Source organism: Glycine soja, chromosome 17 (assembly GCF_004193775.1).
Source record: "Glycine soja cultivar W05 chromosome 17, ASM419377v2, whole genome shotgun sequence".
NCBI lineage: Eukaryota > Viridiplantae > Streptophyta > Magnoliopsida > Fabales > Fabaceae > Glycine > Glycine soja.
In genome coordinates this window covers 8,592,377-8,617,189 of record NC_041018.1, presented here as the reverse complement: position 1 = coordinate 8,617,189, position 24,813 = coordinate 8,592,377, and the positions used below count along the sequence as shown (strand labels likewise).

The window sequence follows — 24,813 nt, the reverse complement described above, 5'->3', positions numbered from 1 at the left end:
AAGCAATGTCACTTAACCAAAATTTGTCAATGAATAATATCCTTTCTAGGCCAACAATCACTAGAAAAATGAGGAAAGACTATCAAGATCATCAAGAAGAAATTAAATAAAAATTTACAAGAACAACAAAATAAAAATGAATAATATTTTATTGGTAAACCAAAATCATTCAAAATTGAAGATTTCATCCTAAAAAAAGAAGATATTAGAACGTTTGGTGGAAATCTGAAGTACTATATATGAAATCTTAAAACCTTTGTATGGCCATTGTCAAAAATAAAAATAAAAATCTTTGGTGATTCCTTGAATCATACCCAAGTATCCCAGTAGACCAAACTATAATTCCTGCAATGTAGTTACAATCAAAGTTATCACACTTGAAGATGGAAATTGCTGTCCTCTTTCTCATTATGACTTCATCTCCAATCCAAGTGTGTGTTCGGGAAAAATTTTTAAAAATGTGGATTACATTGTTTCTCTCCATGTCTACTAAATGAAACACGCAAAAGCTAGGAATACTGGCTTCAGTTTTTCAAGTCTATCATGTACATGTGTGTTTGTGTTTGGACTTTGGACAAGTACTCATAAGATTGATTTTGAATAAAATTTATTTTGGTTAAAATTAATTTTAAGGTGATATAATTTATGGTTGAATGTTTTTATTACAAAATTATTTTTGAAATCTTTTTTAACATGTAAAAAATTAACTAATATGAATTATGAATTCAAAATTAATTTTTCAGTGTAAAATCAAAGACAAGTCTGTTTCGCAGGATGCATATCCAAACATATAGTAATTAAATTCTGTTAACTATAAAAAAGTCACACGTCATTTCATATGTTTTTGGTTCTGTTAAAAACAATTATCATTGTTTCTTTTTTTACCAAAACCTAATATTCACAATATCCTCTGTTTTGAGTGTCTAAAACCATAAGAATAAAGTTGATATTAGATAAGGAAAACGGAATTCGAATCTGTACCCCCCAGTCAGTGTCCCAGGTACAAAACGAAGGCAGATTCTTGTAGACTATGATTTGGTGGATAAGAAAAAAAAAGTGGAATAAAGTAACAAAATACTATTAAATTTTATTAATTAAATTGTTTAAAATAAAATAAATTGATGTATAATTTTTTTTAAAAAAATATGTTTATACTTTATCCAATATTTTTAAAATATAAATATAAAAGTAATAAAATATATAATTTTTGTTTCATTTCACTCATATCAATGATCATACTAGTATTTCATAACAATAGAAAAACACGCATTTGTACACGGATTTGTAATAAGTTTTCTTGACTTCCAATCTTCAAGAAAAGAGGGGATATGAAATCACTCCCATAAATATAGAATATAGAGGCATTGATTTTTATGAGGATTTCAATTCACAAACTCAATCTGCAAACGACGCGTGTGGGGGTTGTCTCACTGCTGCATGTGAAAACGCCTTTTTTTTAGCCAAGAAAACATGTGATGCAATCAGTTATATCAAATTTGCTCCAACATTATCCTCCAGGCACATGACATGAGACATAACTGAACTTTACACCAAAATGGATCCACATAGCATTATTGTAAAAGATATCTAATATATATGTGGTATAAATTATAGAACTTGTTAATAATACTCTTAGATTCAGGTATTCGTAGATCAAGAAGGGTTTTTTGTGCATAAATTAAGATGGCTTTGTCTGGGTCTAAATTTTAACTAAAAAATCTCATTTTTTAATTCAAAAAATCTAATGACGTGTGCATTTAATTAATATCGAGTTTTAAGTAAAATAAAATTAGACCTTACTTAAGAGATAGTTAGGCCCTTACTTAAGAATTCAGATACCCAAATGAGATTAGAGCGAGATAGAGTGATGATAATAACTCATTAAGACTTAGGAGCTCGCGTTTTATTGTTTTTTCATTTTTCCTTCCGAATTTCCTTTATTACTTAAAGAATAAAAAATGCTCTGACAGAAAAATTTCTTGAAAATAAATTAATAACAGACAATTATTTATTTATTTTTTTATTCTGAGACGATTATTTTACTTTAATATGATCAAATTTTATACTTAACAGTTGGTGTTTGATTAAGGCATTTTATAAATTTACATCATTTTAAAGTATGTTTAGGAGCGTGATTTTGAAGAAACCATTGAAAGATAAAATTTTATTTTTCAATGAAGAGAAATGTATAATATTTATAAAAAATAAACAAAAAATTATTACATAAATTTTGTAATTAAAGAAATGATAAGATAAGTAGCCTTCTGTGCCCTGCAATTGGATTTGATATTTTCATAGGAAGTTTGTTTTTCTGAGACCTAAAAACCGTAGAACGAAAACAAAACGATTTAAGCCCAATACCCAGCCTCACTCGAAGCTTAGTTAAGCCCAACGAGCAGAGCCACGAAAGCCGAAAAATAAATAAAGATTAAAATCTTTACTTAAACTGACGACGAAAAAACTAAACTAAAATTGATAAAAAAAATATTTTTATTTGAATTCCGTTCCCTTAATTTTTCTTTGACATGTACAAAAATAATTAGAAAATTAAATTTAGAATAGACTAGCACACTCACCAAAAAAAGATTGGATTAGCACTTTATACTAGTGTTTAATCATAAACTGTTATTCTCTAAAAAAATCATAAACTCACCAAAAAAAATTGGATTAGCACTTTATACTAGTGTTTAATCATAAACTGTTATTCTCTAAAAAAATCATAAACTATTATGAATGATAATATTATTAATTTTGTAATAATTATTTTAAAAATTATATATTTAACGTAGACTTATATAATATTTTTTCTCAGCATGAAAAAATATAATATTTTTTCGAATTTTTTTCAATGTCAAGACACGTGATTTTTTTTTAAAAATAGATTTAAAGTATATTCGGGGACACTTGTATTATTTGAGAAAAAAACTATTTCAAAAAAATTGTTATATCACTATTCATATATGCCTGGCATTTTTTTTTAGAAATTCCATTTGGATTTGGATAACCGTTTTAAAAAAAATACATATTCAACAAATTCTTATTTGTGAAATTTTACTATTTTAAAGTATATCAATTAATCAATAAGTCAAAACTTTGTCAATTTAAATGTTTTTTTTATTTAGGCAGATATACATTTATCATAGGATGTAATAAGTTGATACTGATCCATAAAAGATTGATATTTTAAATGTCACTAACTTTCCAGTCTTAACTTAAATGATAAATGTTCAACATATAAGAGAGTAATAACAAATTGTTTTCGGTATTGTATAATTTGTTTGGGATGAAGTGACCTAAAAAAACTTAATGGAGACAAATTTTGAAGAAGGCATTTATGAGTTTCAGAAAATGATTAGTGATATTGCTTATCGTAATAAAATGCATGTCAATAACTTATAAGTGAAATTGATGAATGCTTATTTTTTGGAAAGAAAAATGACGAATGTTTAAACGTCAATAGTTTAGGGAAAAAATGTTCCTATTTATCATTAAAAATCATATTAAACATGACATTGAAGCAAATTCGGTGTACTTTTGAATCCAATAATACTCATAGCAAAAACACATTTAACAATTTCTTGTTTTTTTAGGAGATTTAGCAATTTCTTATTATATTTTCAAGAATGCGATGTAAAACTTTCTAAAGCAATAATAAAAGTTAGAGACAAAATCCATCTAAATTTAATCTCTAAGAGAAAAATAATAACAATTGATTTGTACTTTCACTGTGATAGTTATGTTTATAATTTTCATAAGTTCAAGTAAGATTCCTAAAAACTCAGATAATCTTTTTTTTTATAAAGGAAACAAACTTTTCAAGATAAGAAAAAACTTTAAACTTATGATTAAAGGTCACTAACTTACTTTCTAGCTAAATTCCATTTTTCTCATTTTATATTATTGACAATTAATTATACTAAACAAAAAATTAATTAATACAAGTACCTTTATATTTTTTGTAATTTTATTATAGAAAATTAGAAACATAATTTCTTTTATATAATTTAAACAAATAGTTTAGGCACATTTTTTTATATTTCTGGATGGCATATAACCGTGAATTGAATGAAAATGAGAGAAATGATTGAGATTTGATAGCACTGAATAAAGGAAATGGTAGAGAATCAATAGCGTTGAAGGATTTGGGAAGTTTTTCATACACTGAACCTGATAGCAGTATAGCACTACTTTTTGTCTAAGAAAAAAAATACAACAAATGCAGTGAAAAACTATGTATGTCGCTATTTATGATAAATGCTTTGAATAACTATGTATGTCGCTAGATTAGTTTCAAATATATCCATAAAAAGATAATTTAAAATGTTTTTCAATAAAAGTTAAAATAAAACTCAAGCATTGAGGATATTTTTTTAAATGCATGCATAGGAATTTCTTTTTATGAGACATAAGTTAAGAAATTAAAATGAAAATATTCAATATCTTTAAAACTCAAATGTATTTTTTTAGGTAATTAAGATGACTTAATAAACGATGATAAATATTTCATAACTTGTATCTTAAGGACACCTATTTATTTAAATCTTCTATATAAAAATAAAACAAAAAAAAATGATTATACTTTCAATTATTCTACAACAATTCATATATAATTTCTGCTTCTTAATATTTTTGTAAATTTAATTATTCATTCTTTAACTTATTTCCGTCAAATCTTTATCTAAAATTGGAGGCCTCTAAAGTCCCTCCCCCCCTCAAATAATTAGGGATTTAGGAGATGTAATTCAAACAATGCAAAAAGTAGTTATAAAGCAAATGATGCTTTTTCTTTTTTTCCTCTCTTCTCAACTTGTTGCATTGTTTAAAGCAAATGATGCTTTTCATTTATATTATTCCAATTGGAGTTCAACCATCATGTCTAATTCAGCTTCATATTTTTTTGTTTAGAAAATCATCCTTTTACCTTTAGTCTCTAACATGGACTAACAAATTCAATCCAAACTTGGCTCTAACACAATTTCATTTCCCCTAATTCAACTTGCAGTAATTACAATTTAATATTAAACTTGAGAACAACAATATCAGCTTCACTCCAAGGTTACTCAACTGAATTTCCATTTTCAAATCACACGTGAAAACCCTTTTCAAACTCAAAAAAAGGTTAAAAGTTCAAACCCATGGTGTCACATACATCACTGATAATTTTTCAGAATCCCAAAAATGTCCTCCAGATACTTTCCTAGCAATTCAATGTAGCTTTCCACAACCAACTTCGAGCCTCGATGGTCAACCACGGCATCTTCACACTTTATCCCACTAAGTTAAAAAAATACATATCAGTAATACAAATCAAATATTTGGGTGTTGAATACAACATAATACATTAATAGTACGTTTAAATTCAGATAATTTAAATTTTTTTGATTTAAAATTTATTATTTGGATGTTTTTTTTGAAGAATTTAAATTTTTAAAATTTTAAAATAGAATTTTAAACAATTAAAAATATGAAATTTAAATTTTTTTAAAATATGAAAAATTATTTTTTTTCTTGATACTCCAAAACGTTTCCTTATCTTTTTTATAATTTTTCTCTTCTTTTTCATCTAAAAGTTTTGAAATTTTGTTTTTAAACTGATGACTTATTTTATTTATGCCTATATAATTTAATTCTTTTATCCAAATATAAAGTTTTAAAAATAAAAAAATTTTAATTGAAGAATAGATTAACTACCAAGGAATTCTCAGAGTAGAATTAAACAGAATCTCGTATCTAACAAATTGCATGTTCGAACTCCCACTCATCCCAAAGGGATGCCTTAAATGTAAGTATTTCAAAATTTGAGCATGGATGTTTTCTTTGCGTTATTTCTCGCTCTTAATTTTTTTTCCACAAAAAAATAACAATAAATAAACAAAAAATATTATAATACGATTATATATTACGTAGAGACGGCAATTGGCTTTACGTCAGAGTCTACCATTGCTTCTTTTTCTTGTCTTTCTCTCTTTTCTCTCTCTCTTTTTTTTTTCTCTCTCTCTGTGCAAAACTATGCTTGATATTAATGAATAATGTTGATTCTTATCTGCCAGTTTGCTACTACTACTTGGGACAATTTTGATATGTAAAGCTGGGTTTGCTTCTATTAATTATTTTTTATTATTATTAATAATTTCATTTTTCCATAGCCGCCTAATGTGATTCTCGCGTTCTTTCTTCAGCAGCTCCTCCTAGCTGCTTCTTCTTTTGCACACCCCAGATTCCGAGAAACCCACCTTTCCTTGGTTCTCAGTGAAAAGTTTTGTTCTTTTGTCTTTTCTTCTGTTTGGGTGAATTGGGTAATCTGAATTTTCAACAACAACAATTGTTAAGTTCCAAGGTCCTGTCTTGGATTCCTTGCCAGCTGGCTCCTTGAGGTGTTTTGTCCGATTGGATGGTGTTCGAGGTTTTGGCGAAATTAAGGAAACACTGCATACAACACAACTGTAACTTCATCCAAGGCAAACTCCTCTTTCACGTTGATCTTTTGTTCTCACTGTCAGAAATTGAACCTTACCTTTTTTTTATTCAGAATCTCAATTCAATTTTCATGGTGGACCAATTTGCTGAATTGGGCTAACACCTTTGATTGATCGTTGTGGGGGTCTTTTGGTCAATATTTTGGAACTGTGAAGATTTTTGTTTTAGACTGTGCTGGTTTTGTTTGGTAATTTTATGCACTAGGGTGCTTCTGTGTTACTACAAGGAAATGCTTTCCTATTGGATTGCAGTGTTTTAGTTAACAATGGCTATCACTGTGTTGTTCTTGGTGCTGTTGCTGCAATTGTGGACAGTTTTTGGCTCTGAGGTTGTCCTACAGTCAAGGGATTGTGACTCTGATTGGGTGGCACATTCGTATTCTAGTCATGGTCAGGATCTGTTCTACATAAACGGCAATGTAGTGAACAAAGTTGCTTTCTGTGAGGCTCTCCAATTGTATATTGCAAAGGGGTGTGATGTGAAGGACTACTTTGGAAGTGTCAAATGTGTGGTGGATGACTCTTTTGGTATGGTACCATATGATGTTAATTTGAAGTATGGTTTGCCATTTGCCATAGTTATGCACTTTTTTTTTTGTTGTAGATTTCCACTTTTACTATAACTATCTTTGAGAATAGCATTTCTTTTAACCTGTGTTGGCTTTTTTTGTTTGCAGTGAATTTACCTTTAAAGGCAGGGAGGAAACTTTTGAAGGATTTGAGCAATGAATCCACACCACGAGGAGATTCTAATCCTGTGTCATCCAAAGTAGTTGTTATTGGTGCGGGGGGAGCTTTGTTGGTGTGTTGTGCTGTTCTTTGTCCTTGTTTCTATGCCAAGAGACGTAAAGCAACTTCTCATGCTGTTCTGGCCAAGGACCCAAATTCAAGTGAGTTGATGTTTACCACCTTTTTTTGGACTTTGTCTGGATAACTTCCATGCTAGACATGTGCATTCGTTTTATGGATTTGGAGAAGGGTTTTTTGTCATGCAGTTTGATAAATAATCTGTTCCTACTCCATTAAAAAACTTAAGTTTTCATTGTTATTATATGCTGTCCTTTTCTCTCTTTCTTTCTATTTTATTTTTCATGATTATGCTTCTGGTTACACTTGAATAAGTAATGAACAATTTTGATCTTGTAGTGGATTCGGTTTCCTCCTTCGAAGCCTCCACTAATGATAAGATTCCAGCCAGTCCACTTCGGGTGCCACCTAGTCCGTCAAGATTCTCAATGTCTCCAAAACTCACTAGACTTAAATCGTTGCATCTCAATCTGAACCAAGTTACAAGAGCTACCCAAAACTTCTCAGAAACATTACAAATAGGAGAGGGAGGTTTTGGAACTGTCTACAAGGCCAAGTTGGAAGATGGCCGGGTTGTGGCTGTAAAACGTGCAAAAAAGGTAAGAAGTAACTCGTATGTAGTTTAAAAGTCTGTAGCTAACCTTAGAATGCTCAAGTTCTGGATTCTTTTTTGTTAGGAAAATTATCAAAATTGGAATATGAAATGCTTTGACTGTCCTGTATCACTAAAAATGGTAGAAGTACTTATTTTCTCTGTCCTGACGTGGCTAAATCGTATAGGAACATTTTGATAGTTTGAGAACAGAATTCAGCAGTGAAATTGAACTTTTGGCCAAAATTGATCACCGAAACCTGGTGAAGCTACTAGGTTATATTGACAAAGGAAACGAACGCCTTCTTATTACAGAGTTTGTGCCAAATGGTACCCTTAGAGAACATTTGGATGGTAAGACTGCCTTGTTATCTGCCAACAATCTGTTTTTGAATATTGAATCTAATGCAGAATGTCATTTTGATATTATTGGCAGGTATGCGTGGAAAAATCCTAGACTTCAATCAGCGCCTTGAAATTGCAATTGATGTTGCTCATGGCCTGACCTATCTGCATCTGTATGCAGGTCAGTGATTACTCTATTCTGCTCACCTTCTACTTTTGATTTGCATACAAACCAACTGTAAGATTGTTCTACACTACATCTTACATAATTAGAGTATAAATAAATGCTTTGAAATCTTGAGTTTATTGAAAACTGCCTTAAATAGGGTTATTATGTGTTGTTTGTTTACCGAAACAGTCTATTGACCCGACATTATGCTCAAGTAGTGATCATTGGTACCTTTTTAACATATTTCAATGCAATCAACCTTATGTAAGGGGCATATCTAGTGAGAGAGTGAGAGGTGAGAGAAGTTAATATATATAGATGGCCAATATTGTTTTTATCTTAACCATTTGAATTATATAATTGAGATTTGTTCCTCTCACCTCTCGTGCTCTCACTTGATACGCTTCTTATATGTTGTACTTGGTAAGGATAGATACATATTTTATTGCCTTGACAATGTGCCAATTATTAGATTTTCAGTTTTTAACTTATTTTAATTCTAGTATATACATGCAACATGATTTCCCTATAGCTTAATAATATTTATAGATCTGCCAATTGAATCTTGATGCCTGACCTTTGTCATCTCTTGGAACAGAAAAGCAAATTATTCATCGAGATGTGAAATCATCCAATATTCTTCTGACAGAAAGCATGCGAGCCAAAGTTGCTGATTTTGGATTTGCAAGGCTAGGACCAGTGAACACTGATCAGACACACATTTCTACCAAAGTGAAGGGAACAGTCGGTTATTTGGACCCTGAGTATATGAAAACATACCAACTCACTCCCAAGAGTGACGTTTATTCATTTGGAATTTTGCTTTTAGAAATTGTGACAGGCCGCCGTCCTGTTGAGTTGAAGAAAACTGTTGAAGAGCGGGTTACACTCAGATGGGTAAGCTCATAATTTGCTTTTATTAAGATGAGTTTTTTGTTTATTCATTTTTTTACAAGTGTTAATTGTCTACTTAACCTTTGACTTGCTTAGAAAAGATGATGTACTGTGTTACGCATCCAACACTGATCCCATAAGTTAGGGACCTCTTTAAGAAAACTTCCACTCTCACCACAAAACTGACTGTAGTCTCCCCTTGAAGAACTCTAGTGGCTCCTTTACTTTTGGACATGTCTATAGGCTTTTGTAGCAAGGGCAAGATGAAACATAGTATTGCAAAGCATTGTGAATACAAGATTGTCAAGTGAACTAGAAATCATGCGGTCCCAACCTTTATTTTTTTGCTTAACCAAAATTGAGTTTGTAGTTGCTCTTAGTAATTAACTTCAGAGTCTAATTTTTATGCACTCTCTGTATAAAAAATTTGCATTACTAATCAATTAGAAATTATGATAGGTATGACTTTTAAATTTTTTATTGAAAGTCAACAAACTTACCATTCATATCACAAATTATAATTAAATGACAGTATAAAAAGAACTTCACATGGTTTGTACATATACCATTTACTCTTAATTCAATACTAGATCAAAAGCTTTACTTTTTCTTTTCATTTTGAAGCACTACTCAACCTATGTCTACTATGTGTTTGATCTTTATGCAGGCCTTCAGGAAGTATAATGAAGGAAGTGTGGTGGAACTGGTGGATCCTCTAATGGAAGAAGCTGTAAACGGAGATGTTCTGATGAAAATGTTTGATTTGGCGTTTCAATGTGCAGCCCCCATTCGAACAGATAGACCTGACATGAAATCAGTGGGCGAACAATTGTGGGCTATAAGGGCAGATTACCTCAAGAGTGCAAGGAGAGAATAAGTGGTGGTGGTGGTATTTGGTGATGATATTGTGAAGTTAGTCTTTTTCTTTTTGTTTAAATATATTTTTAGTTATTGTAATTTAATGTTTTTTTGCATTTTGTCCTTGCAAAATTATTATTTTGTGTTTGGTCTTTATAAATTATGTTTGTTTTGTTTTTAATCTTTAAAACATTTTAGATAATGCTTTGATCAGTAAAAATAATTATCTAAAGCACTTTAAAGACAAAGAAGACATGATTTGCAAGATTTAAATAAAAAAATAATTTTACAAGAATGAAATGAAAAAAAATAAAATTGTAAGGACTAAAAATTGTATTTAAATCTTTTTTTTTAAAGATTTGTCTTTCTTTGTCTATCTTACTTAAAGGTGTCTCAACCGACAGCCATTGTGAACTCAACCGACAGCCATTTTGAAATGAAGTCATATCATTTGGGTATTTTTCTAAGTGACTTTATTTATTCTACAATACACTCTCATTAGTCATTATTCTAAAGTTTGAACATTACTTAGCAAGTGGAAACCAATTCCAACTGTCTCAGAAAACAAGACCTGAATAAAAGTAACAAACTTCTACAAAAAAAAAAAGTACACGGAGGAACATCCTTGTCTTGCCACTGGAGTACTTTTCTGTGTAGAGTTAGCAGTGGATTTTGTAATATGAGTTTGCTCTTTTAGGATGAAGAAATAGCTAATTTGGGTGAATTCATTATCTATGGTTGTGCTAGTTTTCATGTTACAGGAATTCACTAGTGAAAAGTGACTACAGAAATGGGTGAATTCCAGAACTTAATTGCTAAATGGATCGGTTGCTATTTGCCCATTTCTTTTCAAGCATATACAGATGGTCAAACAACTAACAATGTGTCTTTTCATCAATATTCAGGTTTTAGATTTCTAATTGGAATTTTAATGATTTAATATTCAACATCAGGAAACACACGGTTGTCTGAATTCAGTCAAGATGTTTTCAGCTTAAGAAACACTTGAGAAACCAATCCCACTAGACATTTATTAGATACTTATTTAGGATCAGAGATTTAGGGGGGAAAAGGATAAATTTTCATTTAGAGATGTTAAAGAGAAAATGGGAGGGATAAAATTCCTTTCCTCCTATTTTTATCTCGATCTTCTTATTATTTGTAATTTTTGGATTGTACATACTAAATTATTTTGAGTTTTAATTTTATCTCTTGGCTTCAGTATTATTACTCATAAGTGTATAATAATATATTGTTTTTTTAAGAAAATATATTAATATATTATTCAACTTATAATAATTGAACCTTGGTATGTTGATTAAGGTTTCAGCTATCTACAGTAGTACTAGTTACTGCCAAGATTAAAGGGCCCACAGTCAAAATAATTTAAGCATAAAACAATTGTCTAGAGACCTGAACAACACCAACCCACATTTGAAGAGGCTTCAACTTCAAGCCACGCAAGCCGGATGCATGTCAATGCACAAATCGTGTTTTCTACTACAACATTGGAGTCGGGGAAGGACCACAGAAATTTGACTTCGATGCGGTACGTGACTTTCAATGCACAAACCATTGTTGTTTTAAAAAGGATAACTATATTTAGACATCCAAATATCTATTCTATACCTAAGGAAAGAGAGACAAAAGCATTAAGATAAATGATATGATTTCATAGAAATAGAGATATAAAAAAGTGAGAGGGGTTAAAAAAGTGTTTAAAATTAAGAACTTTTAAAAACATATTAATCTGGATATTGAATTTAAAGGGATTTTAATTGTAATTAAATTAATACAAATTCAATTTTTAAGCAATCACTAGAAAAGATAAAGAATTGTAAGTGTGACATTTAAAGGTAAAAGGAAAACGAAAGGAATCAAGAAAAATAAACAATAGTTTAAACGCAGAAAGATGAATTTAGAATGGAAATATATTAGGGTTCAATATTTTAAGATTACTTGTGATGAAATGTTAATGATTTTTTCTCTAATGATATCCTTATTTTCACCTACATCTACTAAGATACTCTATTTTTGGTTTTCCGTATGAAGAGTCTAATTTATCTATTATTTTTTCCCAAATTTCTTTGTAAAGATAAAAATAATAATTCGTATTAAGATTAGAGATACATGAAATAAACTAAACGAATATCAATATATTTCTAGCAATGAATTCATTTAGATACCATTTTCCAATTTTTTAGAAAATAACCATTTTTCAATGCATTATCCCCTAAACACTATATGGATGATCATACCATAATAAACAAATAGGCACAGAAAAGAGCAATAAAAACACGATTGCATTGAATAGATAATAAGAAAGAGTTCCATTACAAGAGTTGATCTATCAGGCTTCCAACAATGGAGTTTAGCCTCTCATTGCTATGAGAAGCTTTACACTTTAGGAGTTGGTGTGGATGAAAGAAGAGATTGAATGGCTAAAAGAAGGGAAGAGAAGAATGGCTAGAGAAGAAGAGTTTCCCTTATTAGAGATGATGCTCAGACTTAGAATATATTTAATAGAGAGTTTTGAGACTCGGTGTGTCTTTCCTTCCTGTTTCCTACTCCTTTTATATATTTAAGATAACTTACTTTTCACGCTGACTAATTTTGCGTTGAGCGCACTCCTGGGCTTAGCGAAAATGACAATTTAATCACGCACTCAGCGTAGAGTTCACGCTAAGCGCGACCTTAGGCTTTCTTGTATGACTTCTTCACGCTAAACGTGAGCTGGTAGCTAAGCAAGCAAGTGCACTGAGCCGGTCTTGTGCGTTAAACGAACTATCCAAATCTCCAACTTTTCTTCAAAGTTTTTTCTTTTGGGTTTTGCATCAATTTTTCTCCAAAGCACTTGAAAATTTATTCTTTTAAACGTCTGCTGATAAAAAATTACAATAATGTTAATTTTTTCATTATTTAATTAAAAATAACAGTAAAATGAAAAAATTATAATCATTCTTAATCAAAATTGATTACCGATTAAACTCAAATTTCACAATTATCACACTTATTGATTCATTGATTTAAAAGACCAACAAGTCATCTTAACTCAATAAAGAATCAATTAAATTGGATTAAAACAAATGATGTTTTTCGAAATAATTTTTTATTTTAAAATATTTTCTTATTTTCAGTTTAAATTCAATACAATTTAAAATAAATAAAAATACATATTTAATAATTAATTTATGAGCTTGTTAAAATAGTTAGGCGGATAAAAGATGGTTTACAACTTTATATTACAAATAGTTATATTTTGTATTGGATACGATGCATAAAAGTATATGGATGCATAATAGTTATTATAGTGTGTTACAATAACAGTTTCTCTCGTTTCATTATTTTCCAATGATTGCTGATAAACAAACAGAAATGAAGAAGAAATATTCTAAATACAAGCAAAATATTGTCCTAGGCTTTGACTTCCCTACATCATGACTCAAGTGCCAGTTTGTTAGGAATGGTGGATAGCAGCATTCTGATGTTTCCATGTCTTAAGATTTAAGAATGTTAGAAATTGTTGCTTAGAGCTCTGTATCCATTTTTGTTGAATAATCACTGCCAATTATGTATGCTTGTCAACTGCCACATTCCGTCGTGTATTTGGTCTTTTGAAAATTTTCTGTTTCTTTTTATGGTATTTTTGGTAATAGTTATCTTTCATAACAGTGAAGTACACGCCTTAATGCACATATATGGCTTAAAGAAGAGCTGAAGCGGGTAGATATATAGGGATCGAGAAGACTACTTGGATCATTGTGCTCATCATGCGATCAGTTTTTGAGAGCTGGTTCATCGAATACAAAGTTGATGTGATGTCCATGCTTAGAAAACATCAGTATGTTTTTCACTTTCTGCTCATTTGTTTTGGTCCTCCATCTCTCACAACACAGACACTTGTTATTTTCGTATCAATAATCAAAGACATCTCCATGCCTAGATTGCCCGCCCATCCATCTTACTCATTTGAGTCAGCTTATACAATTCAATTCATTAACTATGATATTAATTGTTAGAGAAATCTAAGGGATAAATATCGATAACCAAGATCTGTTGGGTGTTTATTATGGTCGGTTTTCCAACACAGGACAATTAGTTAAGTTATAAAATAATTTTTTTTTATTATATACTCCTTCTATTTTCATTTATAAGATTACTTCAACTAATTCAAGCCACTTAAAAAATAATTAATTTAATTAATTATATTAAATATGTTAATTTTTTATATTATTATTAAAAAATTATTCTTTTATTTTTATTTCTCTGTCTATTTCATTATTTTTTATTTCAGTAATATTTGGAGAAAAAATAATTAATTAAGGATATGTTAGAAAAAAATAATCAATACATCTAGAAATTGAAAAATAGTCCTATAAAAATGGACAAATAAATTTTTTAAAATAATTTTATAATTGGAAACAAAAAAAGTAATTTTTTTTATAAACAATCAACAATACAAATAAAATAATATAAAATTTAATTAAATATATTATTGAATTGTTGTCATGTGATTTTTATGAGTAAAGTTAAGTTTTGTTGTATTTTCTTTTATTTTATATGGATAAATGTTAGTTTAATAGAAATGTTAATTGGAAAATTTAAACTCTCAATCTCTTCTTCCTTTACCCTAACCTGATCAATGAGTCAATCTTATAAATACTTAGTGTTTTAAAAGATCTTAACAAAGACAAACTACAACGACGAGATTTTATAAAACATCCGATTTTTATTAAGAAAAAAGATAATGAGACCCTCTCAATAGAAATGTTCTTAAAATCTACTTTTACTTGAGCATAAAATATTATTTTCATGTGACTGCTATTATTCTTTGTTCAACACATGTAATCAAAATTCACCAACAACAATCCACATGTAATAATACTGCCCACTTGACTCAAATCATACAAACAACACAAAATATGAATATAATTTTGCATTACTGTTGTATAATTTCCTTTAAAAAAACATTTTTCATTTTGTAAAATAAAAAAAGAAGCAAGAAAACATCTTTCATTTATTTTCTCTCTCTTCATATTTGTGGGTCTTTCCACAAAAAGCTTAAATTATTTTTGTTTTTGTAAAAGAAGATCCAATTAAAAATGTACCTTATCCGAAAAAGCAAAATTGCGATAAGGCGGCATTTGATTGGTGGGACGGCAATTGGACATTCATTTAGCAGCAATGGAAGAAGTTATAATGTGCCTTATTTCCAAATTGCTACAGTAAGTTAATAATGGAGTAACTAGACTACTTTTTATTACTACTACAACACAACACAACACAACACGGGTTCAACGCTTTGGATTCACTCACTCACGAGTCTCACGCTTTTCACGATGGGCTTCATTTTCGGAGTGGTGGTCGGAATAATTGTGGGCCTGGCCATCATAGTGGGCTTCGTCCGCGGCGAGAACTCCCGGGCCGCCCAACGCTCCCAGCTCGCCACCACCGTTGCCGCCTTCGCTCGGATGACCGTCGAAGATTCCAGAAAGATCTTGCCGCCTCAGTTCTACCCTTCCTGGGTCGTTTTCTCTTCCAGCCAGAAGTTGAGCCTTCTTCTTCTTAGCACCTCTTCTTCAATCTTCTCACTTCGTTGTTTCGATGATTCACACTTTTTTTGTTATTGTTTTCAGTTAACTTGGCTTAACTCGCATCTCACCAAGATCTGGCCCTATGTTAACGAGGTAGTACCTTCTGCTTTGTGCTTTAGATTTGGATTTCGTTGTGGTTCTTCATTTTTTGAAGAATTTGTTAACTCTGCATCGGTTTTGTTAGGCTGCTTCTGAGCTCATAAAAGCGTCGGTGGAACCTATTCTGGAAGAATATAGACCCGTGGTTTTGGCGGCTCTTAAATTTTCCAAGTTTACTCTTGGTACTGTAGCTCCACAGTTTACAGGTCCGTTCGATCCACTTCTCCTTTGGTGCAATTGGACTTAAATAGTGCTTAATTACAAGTATTTGTGATTTTCAACAGTGTAAGACTTGTTTGCTTCAATTTAATTTTTTGTTTTCTTTAGCTAGAGGGGAATTGGCTTGTAGTGCTGAGGGGAGTGGAAACCGAGTAGATTGAAAATGAGAATGAAATGTGTTATCTATTTGCTTAGTAAAACGAAATGTAGATCAATTTGTATTTGAAATGGAGAATAACTAGATTTCAGTTTTTGCACCAACCCAATCTATGGTACTAAAATGGTTTTCTAATTTCCACCCTAGGTCAAGCACCAAGGAGTGAAAATCACAACCTTTTAACCGTGCTTCATTTTTCACCATTCCTATTTTTCAGCTCCAGGAGGCATGCCTTCAACTCATATCTTGTATTATTGAGTTGAATCCCGACAAGTTCATAATTGTGATTATCTGTTGATCCCTTGCTTCTAGCTTTAATCTAAGTAGGCATATGCAAAATATCTTTACAAGTGGTTTCTTGGGTGTGAGGGAGGAGGCTTCTCGTATTTGCTTGAGTTTATATATTTTGTTCCTTCCCCATTTTATGGCATCAAGTTATCATCCTACTAAATTTACTTTTAAAGGATCTCTACCTGAAGATTTTGCTAATCAATGTCATACATTTCTTTGGACTTGGAGTTTCTAATTTGTTGATGTTCTTTAGGCGTGTCTATAATTGAGGATGGAGGGGATGGTGTTACAATGGAGTTAGAAATGCAATGGGATGGGAACCCAAGTATTATACTTGATATTAAAACTCTTCTTGGTGTTGCACTACCGGTGCAGGTACTTCTTTCAACTTTTTACTGCCACTGCTTGTCTGGTTACTAATTACTAATAGAAGCTGGTTAGATTCTTTCAAATGCTCCAGTTGTTTAAGTTATTTTTAGTAATATCTCCACTTGTCCCTTTCTTTGAAGGCTCCATGCCAAACAATGCCTTTTCTTTTCACTCAATCAAACTATTGTGAGACCCAAATTCTTCCAATTTAGTTGGAGATCTAATCCATTTAGCACTGGAACTGAATGCTATATTTAACTAGGTGAAGGAAAGATTCTCCTCTTCCTGCATTTGTCATGATTATTAACATGCATAAAAAATTATTAGACATCAGCCGTTTGTGCACAAGTAATTCACATTAATTATGCGAGGGTTTTTCTTCGAAAAAATGTAGTTGATTTTGTGTTCTCATACTCTTTTTTCAGGTAAAAAATATTGGATTTACGGGTGTTTTTAGGTTGATCTTCAAGCCGTTAGTTGATGAATTTCCTGGTTTTGGAGCTGTTAGCTATTCATTAAGGCAAAAGGTATGATATCTCTTCTTAAATCCATTCATTTGGTACTTGTTTCAGTGCACCTCCATTAGGACAAGATTTCAATGGATTTACTCATTCTTTTGTAGTACAATGGGGCCAAACACTTTCTTAAGGTTCATTTTTAATTAAGCTAAACTTAGGTTATATGTTTTGAAATATCTAGCCAAATAATTTGTTAAAACAGTTGCATTAGTCTCATGGATAGAACCCAATTGATTTTAGATTCATATTTATTTTTTCTCGCATAGTGGGCGAGCCTTTGTCAAACAGCAAGGTTGCCACCTTGTGACTTGGTGGTTACAGTTAGTTACTAATTATGGAAACAGCCCCTCTTTTCTTCTCATGACACCTTTCTCTTCAATGTGATCTAATACAGCCACATGCAATTTCATCCTCTCACATTTCTTTAAGCAAGCTTGAAACACTTGTCAAGCCATATTTCTACAAATTACAAAGACATTCAACCTTATGCACCATGTAATATATTTAATCATTTGAGAAAATTTTAACTTTCAGAAAAAGTTGGATTTTACTCTAAAAGTCATTGGTGGCGACATATCAGCAATTCCTGGATTATATGATGCAATAGAGGTTTGGACTACTCCCATTTTCTGTTAATGATATCCATTTGCAGCTTTCACCATTCTTTGCTGTAGTTTAACATCTCTGACTCTGATGATGAATATGTCATGTTAATCGTCACAGAGCACATTTTGTTATTTGAAAGCATTTCCAGTATTGATGTGGAAACTTGTAACTTTAAATTGTTGTTGTCTTCAAAGTAGATATTATGTGCTGGTCACTCTTTTATCATTATAAATGCCATGAATCTCATGCACAGCACAGAGGTGTTGGTTATAGAAAGAATTATATATTTATATCAACTCCAGCTGATCTTTTAATTTCCTGTCATTTTATTTTTCTGTTTTGCCGATTATTGAAATTTGATAGAATATTGTTTTTCACTTTTCATGATTCTTTTAAAAAAATGGCCATAGCTTTGTATTCATTTTACTTTGGTTAGATAAAAGGCAATTGTTCTCAAGAGAATTTTTGTAAGTATTAGTGAAGAAAACAAAGCTTGGGTTTTCATCCTCACTTTTTGTTAAAAAAACATTCCAAAGTACATTAACTTTGTTAAATGAAATTATGAAAAATGTAGAATTATGAATGTGAAATTGAAATTAAAAACAAATACTTTTTATAATTACATCCCAATTCCTCTCCATTTTTCATCTCTTCATTTTAGCACACATATTAATGATTTTTCATCTCTTGATTTTTAGCGCACATTATGTGTTCAATTTCTAGTATTCAGAGTGCACTGAACACGTGCATATATTTGACACTTGTGAATTCATTTTGAAGTTTGTACTCATGTATTTTTGTCATTCATGAAAGCTTTTAAAATGAACTTTTAAGTGACTATATAACCAGTAATCTAGGGAATGTTTCATGTAATTGGTTTGATATAAAAAAAAGAAGTCAATATTGTGTTCATTTCTATGTGTTGGCTGGTACCTCTGTTGTTACTTTTGGTGCCTTCTAGCATATCAATATTCGGTACTGCATTGTGTTTCATTTATAAAATTTATATTTATATTATACACAATTTAATCATTCATAAACAAAATAGTTAGCTGAGCTTATTATTCTTTCTTTATGATATTAACCTTGAGAGAACCATACTGCACTAGCTAGCCATTGTAGTTGGAGAGTTCAAGAGTTATAAATCCTACACTTCCAATGTGAGATTTAAGTTAAGTCCCATACCTTACAATTGGATCTTAACATTATACAATGCTTTGCAGCCCCAGTGCCTGCGAAAGCTGGCTATCCACTGGCTCTTTGACTAGTCTTGTGTGAACCCTACAATGCTGATGCCACCACCTATGCCGCTTGTTTGAAGTTGAGAGGCATGGTGAAAAGCTATGATACCATTGATAAGAACCTTGGGAGAACCACATTGCAAAAGCTAGTCATTGTAGTTGGAGTGCCCAGGGCCTTGTAAACCCCACACTAGAATCCCATGCTGTTAATGTGTGACTCAAGTCCCCACACCTTGCAATTAGATCCTAACATGTTCTTATATCTTTTTCTGCATTTTTGTCCTTTTCTCTCTAATTAGATTAGTTAATTAGGTGCCTCAAATTCAAATGTTTTATAATAATTAGGTCTAGTAAATTATTACAGGGGGCAATTCGGGATGCTGTTGAAGATTCTATTACATGGCCCGTGAGAAAAGTTGTACCCATTTTGCCTGGAGATTACAGGTAAATCAAATAAATAGAGAAGGATCACATGAGCACACTTCAATGTTATCATTGTCATTCCCTTTTTGTTATTGCCAACCTTTAAGTTCTTGGTTTTGGGGGGGTGGTTGATTCTGGAATTTCTACTATAGTTGAGTACAATGTGTTTTATACTTTTATTAGAAGATGAGCAGATGAGAAACTTGAAAAAAATGAGAGGAATATGTGTGAGTGTGAGAGAGAGAGTTGCATCTTGATCTTGAAGTTTTCTGATCTGAAAGTTAAAATTATTGTGATTGGTTTAGCTTATTTTGCAAAAATTATTACTTATTTCTGCCAGCTTCCTATAAGCACTTTTAAAAAGTAAGTGATTGCTTCTAAAAAAAAAATACACTAATGTTCTGTTTGGATTATAATTTATAAGGGAAATAAAAAGGAAAAACTTAAGAGGTAGAAAATTCGGAAGGATAGAAGTAAAAGAGAAATAAGGTAAATAAAATCTCGTTTGAGTGGATATATAAGTAAGAAAAAAGAGAAGTGAAATTTTTTTCTTTGCTTGTTTGGATGAGTGGAATAGTGGGTAGAAATAAATAAATCAATAATATAAAAAAGCTTTATACTAATTAAAAAATTAATTGAAGTCAAAGTTTCAAACATTTTATTATATTTTTTCTTAAACATAAAATTATTTATTATTTTATGCCATAAAAAAACTATTTAATTTTTAAAAAAGTAAAACAAAAAAAATCAAATGTAACAAACATTTCCCCCCACTTCAGGGGGAATTTTTTTTGGTGGGATCCATTAAAATTTTTACTTCTTATTTGTTCTCTCAATCAAGTAGAAATTTGGCATTTCTATCCTATCTCACTCATCTCCTACCTTTCTATTTACACTCAAACAAGCATAAGGTTAGTGTCTCTGAATGATGAGAGCACTTGTAGAGTCTTGAATAACAGAACCCAATACAACTGAGTTAGTTACAGCTGTCTGAGGCTGTTATAATAGAATCTAACAGCCCTCTGACAGTTGTCTGTGTAACAGAACTAGCTACAATTACACATGACAAGATATATCTAACTAGCAGAGATCCAAAACAATAAAGTAAGCCACTAGCATACTTTAATTAAAATCCTTTACTATTTTACTTATTTTAGAGGAATTGAAATCATAAGATATAATCTAATAATTATATAAGTGATGACTGCCAATGAGCTATAAATGAGACTCTGCAACTAGTTTCATGATACAAGTTATGGTTCTAACGAATTATAATCTATGAAATGGTGATGCATAATACTAAGGGGCATGTGGAGATGCTAGACCAAGTTAGCCTTTGGAAATATTTATCTCCGCATTGCTTTATGTCTGGTCCCCATGCCTAAACCTTTTGACCAGTCAATTTGGCAGTGCTAATTAATGTGGCTGTATCAATCACTGGATTTCTTAACGTTGAAATTTGAGGGTTTAGGAATAGAAAAAAGGGGGGGGGGGGGTCTCTTAGACTAATAAACTTATCTTGATATTGGTATGAAGGATCAAGGATGCGATACACAATTCAAAACATGGCCACTATTTTATATTAATACTAGACTCCTATTCCTAATTAAATTGAGGGTAATCATGAAATTCAATAGAACTTGGAAACACTACTAGGGACCATCTAAGATATTCAATTCTGAAGATATAATAACAAATTATGCGATATCTTCTAAATATTCTAATGATTTGTTAATCATGGGACTACTTTCACTGTGGTTTCATCTGGTTGAATCACAGGTTTTCATTTTGGACCTCACTGTGTTTTATTGTTTAGTGATTTGGAGTTGAAGCCCGAGGGGATATTAGAAGTAAAGCTTGTGCAAGCAAAGGAATTAACAAACAAGGATATCATTGGAAAATCAGATCCATATGCCGTTGTATACATACGGCCTTTACGCGAAAGAATGAAGAAAAGCAAAACAATTGTGAGTTGATTTCTTTTTCCTCTCTCTCTCTCTCTCTAGAGAATTATTGGATTTCAATTATGGAAGAAATAACTAATTTTGTTTTCTCCCTCCAGAACAATGATTTGAATCCGATTTGGAATGAACACTTTGAATTTGTTGTTGAAGATGTGTCCACTCAGCACGTAACTGTTAAAGTTTATGATTCTGAGGGTTTACAGTCATCTGAATTGATTGGATGTGCTCAGCTACAGCTTAGTGAACTTCAACCTGGTAAAGTAAAGGATGTTTGGTTGAAGTTGGTCAAGGATTTGGAGATTCAAAGGGATACGAAGAACAGAGGGCAGGTAAGAAATACATGTATGACTTGCTATATTAATTATTAAAACTTAAAACTATAGATGGCTTGCAGATTCTTGGTTTAGGTGAGAATTTTTTTGTGACTTTGGAGTTTACCTTTCGAACCCCCACGACACTATAGTGCTTAGCTATCCTGTGTTTTTTGCAAATAATAGGTTAGCAGAATGCTACCCTGTTAGCAGCATACCTAGAGCTGGATAATTGTTAAATCAAGGAGCTATGACTATGAGGCATAGACATCACATGGGCACACCATAGTCCAATGTACAAGGCTCAATTCTACATAGATCATATGCTAAAATTATTATATAACTACATATTTAAGAGCCTAAACATGAAAACACATACACTTGTATGAAAATATGCCTACAATATGTGCAAAATGCGTTCAAAAGAAAGAATGGCTCTTAGTGTCAGTCAATCAAGCTTTGCCATCAAGAGGGAAAGAGCCTTGGACTTTCGTTTAGGCTGCACTTGTCATTCATGCAATTCCCATCCAAATATCAATCAAAGAAGTGATTAATTTTTTCTTTTCAAACTATAATATTAAAATTAAATTCCTGAAAGTACTGTTCAAACTTTAAAGTTTTCAACCTGTTTTATTGATTTGCACCCTACGTTTGACAAACCCAACTTCTCTCTTGAAGTCTAGGTGCTTCATTTCATATTTCAAAAGTACCTGTCAATATGAATTTATAATCATTTCCTAGTTTATAAACAATTGTGAACATATTTTCAATTGTATGGCACAATAAATATATTTTCCTCTGTTAAGTGTGTTTGTATCAACTTATAATCAAAATTTTGCTGGGAGACTTTTGAACAAGGGAAGTTTCCCCAAATAATTAAGCGAAATCTGACCTGCTACAATTATTGTTCTGTTTAATTAGGTACATTTGGAGCTCTTGTACTGTCCATTTGGCATGGAGAATAGCTTTACAAACCCATTTGCTCCCAACTACTCAATGACATCTTTGGAAAAGGTTCTTAAAAATGCGAATGGAGTAGAGTCTAATGGAAATGAAAACGCAGTTACCCAAAAGAAAAAGGAGGTTATTATTAGAGGAGTCCTTTCTGTTACTGTAATATCTGCTGAAGACTTGCCTGCAACAGATTTCATGGGGAAATCTGATCCTTTTGTTGTTCTTACCTTGAAGAAAGCAGAAACAAAAAACAAAACCAGGGTATTCCCAATTTTGTGGCTTAATTAATTATGAACACATTACAAACTTATTTGGGCCTAAAAGTTTGTTAATTTCTCAGGTTGTGAATGACAGCTTGAATCCTGTTTGGAATCAAACATTTGACTTTGTTGTTGAGGATGGATTACATGATATGCTAATTGTTGAAGTTTGGGACCACGACACATTCGGAAAGGTAAACAATTGTAGACGTACTTAGATTGCCTTTTTCTAATGTCTTGATGACTTTCAGTCAAATGGCATTGAAGTTTAAATACTAATTATGTGGGAAATGATGGAAAACTGTTGGGTTCTTCTATGTTGGATGATGTGGGAAATAAGAGTAAGGGGCAAAAGAAGGATTTGAGTTGTAGCAACAATGCTCATGTGGCAAATAGGGTAGGAAGGAAAGGGAAAATGGAAATGGTTAAGAGAAAGATAACAAGGGAGAGAACATCAAGTAAATGAGTGAGGAGAGAGGACATTCAGTCATTGAGAATTTGACCCTAACAAATTAGTTTCAATCCATCTGAATAATATGTGACGACTATTGAATTTTCATTACGATAATTTTAGAGTATTTTCTATTTATTTTGAAGATATGAATCTATTACTTGTCTTGTTTGTTTTATTACTCTATTCATGCTGCAAACCACTATCCACGACTTAGTAAGTTGATAACTTTTGGTTTCTTCTGATAAGTTCTTCCCGTAATGCATGCAGGACTATATGGGCAGATGCATATTGACGCTTACCAGGGTAATACTGGAAGGGGAATACAAAGAACGTTTTGTGCTAGATGGAGCCAAATCTGGCTTTTTGAATTTGCATCTCAAGTGGATGCCGCAACCAATTTTCCGTGATTCTTAGGTTTTCCTATCCCTCGCTATATATAAGTTTATAGAGGATGTAGTTGTGGCTGTGGATATCTGGACCATAATTTCTCAGACAGACATCGTGTATCTTAATAGCAATTACAGTTAGCAAATGTACATACGTCTTGTCAGGCATGGTAATAATGGTAAGGATATATGAATTTCTCTATCAGATTATCCTATAAATGCTCCATTGATGATGGGATGTAAAATTAACAGCTCGTGGTTGGATAATTGTCTTTTAGCTGTAGTTTTGATGCTCTTATTGTTTCCCGTATTCAGAACAAATTATCTGGCATTTATTAAATGGAGTAGCACTTTAAATTGTACTATTAAATATTGCAACAAGTCAATTACATCCTTGATAACTATTATCTCAATCAAATCCCACTTGTGACTGGATACTGTTAGTAAAAGAGAGATAAGTAATTACTAAAAAATAAGAACAAAGTAAAAGAGCAACCAAATTGAAGAGAAATTGAGAATATAAGATCAAGGTTCGAGTGAGAAATAGAGTTGAGTATATAATGAATTTGAAAGTATCACGATGTAACTATCTCTAATTCTTGACCTACATGGGTTGAAAACTGTCCTCAAATTCTTTAATTATTAAGTCAGATCAATTTTGATCTATTACGTATTTATTAGAGAATCTGTTAAATTTTTAAAAAAAAACGGATGAATCATTAATTATTCATAAAATAAATGGATGAATTGAATTATATTCATTTTTTTTTTTTGCAATGGACGAATTGAATGGATGATGGATAAATGGATGGATTTGCAACCCCTA

The 24,813-nt window shown here is 31.4% G+C and overlaps 2 protein-coding genes across 3 annotated transcripts; both read left to right on the top strand.

Annotated features, from left to right (window-relative positions):
• The first annotated feature begins 5,919 nt into the window (after positions 1 to 5,919).
• On the top strand, positions 5,920 to 10,314 carry LOC114393384 (calmodulin-binding receptor-like cytoplasmic kinase 3). Of its 2 annotated transcripts, XM_028354699.1 has the most exons (8): positions 5,930 to 6,082; positions 6,180 to 7,004; positions 7,154 to 7,366; positions 7,623 to 7,882; positions 8,064 to 8,229; positions 8,312 to 8,401; positions 8,988 to 9,286; positions 9,951 to 10,314. In XM_028354699.1, the coding sequence occupies exons 2-8, from the start codon at positions 6,743 to 6,745 to the stop codon at positions 10,158 to 10,160; spliced, it is 1,500 nt and encodes a 499-aa protein (XP_028210500.1). In that variant the 5' UTR covers positions 5,930 to 6,082; positions 6,180 to 6,742; the 3' UTR covers positions 10,161 to 10,314. The 2 variants fall into 2 exon arrangements, with proteins under 2 accessions (XP_028210499.1, XP_028210500.1); XM_028354698.1 differs by having other exon boundaries at positions 5,920 to 7,004.
• A 5,044-nt stretch (positions 10,315 to 15,358) lies between these two features.
• Positions 15,359 to 24,352, top strand: LOC114393291 (synaptotagmin-5-like). The gene is made up of 12 exons (XM_028354571.1): positions 15,359 to 15,690; positions 15,778 to 15,828; positions 15,920 to 16,040; positions 16,755 to 16,876; positions 17,296 to 17,397; positions 17,923 to 17,997; positions 19,600 to 19,679; positions 21,475 to 21,625; positions 21,721 to 21,951; positions 22,855 to 23,148; positions 23,228 to 23,341; positions 23,869 to 24,352. The coding sequence occupies exons 1-12, from the start codon at positions 15,481 to 15,483 to the stop codon at positions 24,013 to 24,015; spliced, it is 1,698 nt and encodes a 565-aa protein (XP_028210372.1). The 5' UTR covers positions 15,359 to 15,480; the 3' UTR covers positions 24,016 to 24,352.
• Positions 24,353 to 24,813: the final 461 nt, after the last annotated feature.